Raw genomic sequence first — 5,739 nt, 5'->3', positions numbered from 1 at the left:
TTAAAATTAATTAAAATTAAAATAATAAATATAAAATTTTATTTTATAAATTTAATATTAAATTTAATGAGTATTAATATTTTTTAATATCTTACCATTTATTATAATTATATCTTTTTCAGGGATTTGTATATCATCTAATAAGCACAATAACAGAATGGATATTGGTTATGGGATTTGATTTCTTCTTCCTAACATTTGTTCGGGAACTACGGCATATATCACTTCTGTCACCACAGGTCTATAATAATTTAATCAATGTTTCATTAATGAACAATTAAACCTTTAATACAGTTATTTTTTTTATAAATTTGCAATTATTTTGTTAGCATTGTAAGATATATTATAAATTCTAGCTATGAATAAAATATTTCAATAAAAACATTTATAAAAATGATAACTTTAATAGGCGATAAAAACATTGTAATAGTTTTTAAATTATAAATAATTACATCATCTTAATAATACAATTGAAAATACATAGAAATAGCAATAAAGTTCAAATAATATCTTTTTGAATTATCTTTCAACATATTTAAAAAAAACTTTCAATGTAAATGTTGAAAACATTTTAACATTTAATTTTTATTAACAACTGTGTGTGTGTGTATGTGTATGCATGTGTGTGTGTATATATATATTATATATTTTGTAAAGAGAATGCCTTTCTTATCTAACTTCAGTTTTACATTTTAAAAATTGTAAAAAAATAATTTAATTTATGAAGGGTGATAGTTTTTGGAATCTTCAAACAGTTGTCTGCTTGAAGAGTGGGGTACTAACTGTTGATTTTATCATGTTGATTCCAAGGAGTTATTTTAATGCTTTATATGTAACCTTTTAGTTTATTTGTGTTTAAAATATTGTGTTTCTGTTGATTTCCTTGAAAGCTTTTGTTGCAGGACATTAATGTATGTATAATATATTTGTATCTTATGTTATCTTATGATCTGTGTTATATTGTATTATGATTATCTTACAAGGAGAGCCTACGGCTTTGGGGTAACGGACTTTGATGATCTTTGGTGTAGAGGTAGTACACCATGTGAGTGTACTACCTGTAAAATACTAAAGTGCAATACTCAAATATAATCGAGAAAAACGAACTTAAAGTTTTTGAGCACTTTATATATAAATTATACGTGATTACATTCAAGCGTCCTGTGGCTGAGTGGTAACGATCCTGGGGACCTATTCTGAGTAGTATCGTTAAGCTAACGGATACGATAAAAACCAGTTTCTAGCAGAACCACGTGATTCGCGTTTAATCAACCGTGAAAATGCTATTCTGACCCGTACGTTTCGTTTTCGGTCCCGATAGCCACGTGTGATAACTGAGCTTTTGTTATCGGTCACTCTCAACCTGCCGTTAGGAACATAACGAAAGTCTAAACAACATGGCGTCGTTCGGTGTGAGAATGATATTACTTCGTGAACAATTGGAGAGAGAGGAAATTATAATTCGACGTCGTGAATCTCAATTTAATCTTCGAGCTGATGCTTTTCGGCTGAACGATACACGTTTTAAACAACTTTATCGTCTTCCGAAACCATTAGTTATATATGTATGTAATGCATTACGAGATACGCTAGAGCCAAAGTGTTTTAAGAAAAATGCTCTATCTGCAGAAATAAAAGTAAGTAGCTTTTTAACGTTAATAAACTAAGTTGTTGTATTGCTTAAAAATAATTACCTTAACTATTTATGAATAATTGCTTTTTTGTTCAAATTTAAAGTAAGTAGCTATAGCATGAACATTATTTCTGAAATAGGTTTCATTCGCATATGTATAAATTAAAATGATAGCTTTGAATATAAATATATAAAAGTTTCGTGAAGATTAGTATATGCAGGTTACACTTTTGAAGTGTAATTTTTAACAAGAATTTTGAATAAACATTATTTTTTATATATACAATGTAAGCTGCAGCTTTGAAGAAATTAACTTTATACACTATAGTTTGATAGATTAATTAATTAATATTAACATTTACTGTTTTCACTATATATAAAAGTATAAATTTTAAATTATAGTAACCAATTATAAAATATACTACACATAAGATACATTTTATAATGTATTTATAATTAAAGAGTAATAATCATTTAGCAAATTTTAAAATAAAATATGTATTCAGAGTAATATGGAATTAATTTTCTTTTATTTATAGAAAAATGAATGTATAAAATTATTGAGAATATATGAAAATTGTGTATAAGAGAATATGTTTCCCAAATAATGGCATTTTAAAGTCACATTAACATGGAGATTTTGTTTAATACAAAATTGTTGATGTTCATATAACAATATGAATTTGAATACACATATGCTTATAAAAATTTTTGTAGATAAGTTTTTGAAATAATATACAAGTATCTTGTATATTATAGTACCTTAATAAGTATACCTTATTAAGTACCTTGTATATCTGTGAGCTTCATTAGTTTTATTAAATTTGTTTTCTTGTAGGTATTATGCGCTCTTCGATTTTTTGCTTCTGGTTCTTATCAGATGCCAGTAGCACAAGACAGCACCTTAGAAATTAGCCAGCCATCAGTGAGCCGTTGCATAACAGCAGTAAGCAAGGCAATAAACATCATCCTTCTTCATCACTGGATAAAATTTCCAAGTTCTGAAACTGAGATGGCATTGGTCAAACAAAAATTTATGAGTTTAGGTGGCTTTCCGGGAGTGATAGGTGCTATTGATGGAACTCACATTCCTATAATTGCACCATCACTTAATGATCCCGNAGATACATAGGAGCAACAACAAGAATGCTCGCCTCCCGCCTTGCTGAGCATCAGGATGACGTAGCCAAAGGAAGATGTTCTACTGAGCTCGCTAAAAAAGTTCTCGAGCAAGGCTACAACCCATTATGGCCCAGAACGGAAATAATTAAATGCTGCAACAATCGAAGGCTTGTGTTTATCTGGGAAGCGCTTCTCACGGCTACTTCAGAAGCGTGCAATGTTCCCACCCTCGATCTACCCGGGGTGTGGATTGCCTTATATCAGCGCCTAAAAAGCGAAACGCGCCTAACATCGCATCGCCAATGCGGTAGCATTTCCACACATGCGCCGCTAACATCGTAAAATATAAAAATTCGAACATATCAAAAATTAGTTGCACGTTCTTAACGGAATTTCCGGACGCCTGTTTGAATTTAAATATTTTGTTCCTTTGGAACATCCTGCATGTTTGTCTAGTTAAAATTTGTTCTTTTCACCTGAAGACGACGATTATACATTCGTCGTGTTAATACTAAAGGAACTTTATTAACGCTGAACTCAGTGAATTTGTATCCATAAGTTAAACCTTCATATAATTTTAATTCTTCTAAATTGTAAAATATATAATTTTTAATGAAATTTATTAAATTATTTACTTTGTTTTAAAAGTTTTTTGAATTGAAGATAATATATGAGTTTTTATACTTTTATATTAGTTATTTATTCAAACTTAAGTTTATTACTGACAATTTTCAATACTTTTATATAAAGTTAGATGCATAAAATTATTGTTTATAAATTTATAGATTACAACTATTATGCTATAAGAAATATCTTGCTACAACTTCTATAAGAACACTATACAGGGTTTTTCAAAATTGTCTTTACAACTTTGTAGGAGAATAAAAATTTATTCAAAGATATACACAATATTTTTAAAAGCACAAATTTAGCTATGCAGATAAAGTTTCATTTACATAAACTTTTGCATTCAAAACTTCCATCATAGTGTGTTAAATCAATTTTCAGAATGGTGGATTGGTCAGGATGCACCAAATGCATGGCCACCTCATTCCCTAGATATAACAGCTTTAGATTTTTTCTTGTAGTGGATTTGTTAAAGATAAAGTATACATACAACCTTACCTGCATATGTGGCCAAACTTCAAACTCAAATTATTATTGCAGTTGCTCAAGTGACGCCAGAGATGCTTCACTGTATGGGAAGAAATTAACTACATCTGCTACACAACAAATGGAAATCACATTAAATCAAAAAATCTATGGACATAAAACTTAAAGTGTTTGATTACATTTCAATGTTTTAAATTATCTATTTCTTCTATCAGTCCACCAATATTTTGCCATCAAGTTGTAAAGCTATTTTTGAAACTCCCTGTACAAGCAAATAAACCAATAGAAACATTCTTCACCAGAAACTTTAATGATGAAGTGAGTTATTTCAAGTGTATTTTAACAAAAAATAGATAACACTTAATTTAACAAAAATACTATGGAAATCACATTGAATCAAACAATCTATGGACATAAACTTTGAAGTGTTTGATTACATTTCAATGTTTTAAATTATATCCTCAACTTTCAGATGTTTGATTTTCAGACAACTATCTCTTTTGTGTATGATAATTTGATATCTGTAAATTGCTTTCCATATACCAAATTTGCACTTCCTTACATTTTTCAGCCAAAAAAATACAAGTTTCAAGCTCTTATGTGGTGGCATTTTCTACTAGTTTTGATTTTGGTAACATCAAAACCATTTGTGAAAATTTTAATTTTTATTGTATACTTTGTTTAATCTATTACTTCAATGTTTTATGTATTGTAGCATATTCACTGTAAAAAAGTAAAAAATTTCCTATCTTCAGAGATTTTATAAGCTATCATTTTAGTTCTCTGGGAATCCCCTTTATAACATGTAACTATATTGCTTGACTTTCAGACATTTGACTATCATACATATTTTTGGAGCACATTATAACTAAACTTCAATCAATATCAAAAATAGTATTTGCAGAGTAATAACCCATTAAACTATCAAGAATGTCATAAAAAAATTTTGTTGCCAATAATTTGTTAGAAATTTTTCACATATGTTAAGAAATATAATTCAAGAGAATAACATCTAAACTCTATTACTATTTTTATATTTAGTAATAGTTTTTGGGCTGTATTTTTAAAGATGATGTACTTATTTTCTAAATAAAAAAGTTTAGTGAATAAGATTAAAACAGTTTAATTGTTTCTTCAAATTTATAATTTATTATTGTTATTGAATATAGGTTCATTTCCTTATAGAAGAACTTGATTTACCAACTAGTGACATTTATCGGAGTGATGAACAAGAGATCACACATAGTCAAAATAACTTTAATTCTTCAGTTGCCGGTCTGCAAAATGTGAACTCTGTTGAACAAAATTATTTAACAATCCAAGCAGTCATTCACTGAAACGATAATTCAACTGACATTATTTAAAATGTGCACATTCCATTTCATCATTGCTCAGACAAAGAAAAGGATTATTTCCTTCATTGCAAATTTCTGGTCCATCTCTTTAAATTTAAAAGAGAATAGTAAATAAGTTTATATAAAATAAATAGCATTCTATAATTTTAACAAATGTGCATGATACACATTTTTATTAATAAATAAGTTTTAAAATTCAGAAGCAGTAAAGTAAAATCACATATTTGTTCTAAATGAATCTGTATTTCGTTAAAATATTTATATTTTTATCGAATATATTTTATAACTTGTAAAATCTCAATGGATTGTACTTTTAAGTTTATTTTTGTTAAAGCTACAGAGTTTATTTTCAAATAAGTTTTTTCTTATTAATTATTCTTTTGCTCCATTAAGAAAGATATGAATAATTATATCCTGTATATAAATTTATTAATGCCGTTTATAAAAATCAGGGGTTATGAATCAATAATATATAAATTTACAATAATAAATAATTATAATATTTTATTATTATAA

The 5,739-nt window shown here is 27.6% G+C and overlaps 1 protein-coding gene across 6 annotated transcripts in view; it reads left to right on the top strand.

Moving 5' to 3' along the window:
- LOC111642676 (DNA damage-regulated autophagy modulator protein 1-like) overlaps nt 1-5,708 on the top strand; it is a 34,076-nt gene extending 28,368 nt beyond the window's left edge. For all 6 annotated transcript variants that reach the window (XM_023389052.1, XM_023389047.1, XM_023389050.1 and 3 more), the window contains 2 exons: nt 123-239; nt 5,038-5,708. In XM_023389052.1, the coding sequence (XP_023244820.1) occupies nt 123-239; nt 5,038-5,205 (285 nt within the window). In that variant the 3' untranslated portion in view covers nt 5,206-5,708. The remainder of the gene's footprint in view (nt 1-122; nt 240-5,037) is intronic.
- Nucleotides 5,709-5,739: the final 31 nt, after the last annotated feature.

The sequence above is a fragment of the Centruroides sculpturatus genome, unplaced genomic scaffold, assembly GCF_000671375.1.
Source record: "Centruroides sculpturatus isolate CEXI.00-Female unplaced genomic scaffold, Cexi_2.0 scaffold1709, whole genome shotgun sequence".
Lineage (NCBI taxonomy): Eukaryota > Metazoa > Arthropoda > Arachnida > Scorpiones > Buthidae > Centruroides > Centruroides sculpturatus.
This window is presented reverse-complemented; position numbering and strand designations above follow the sequence as displayed.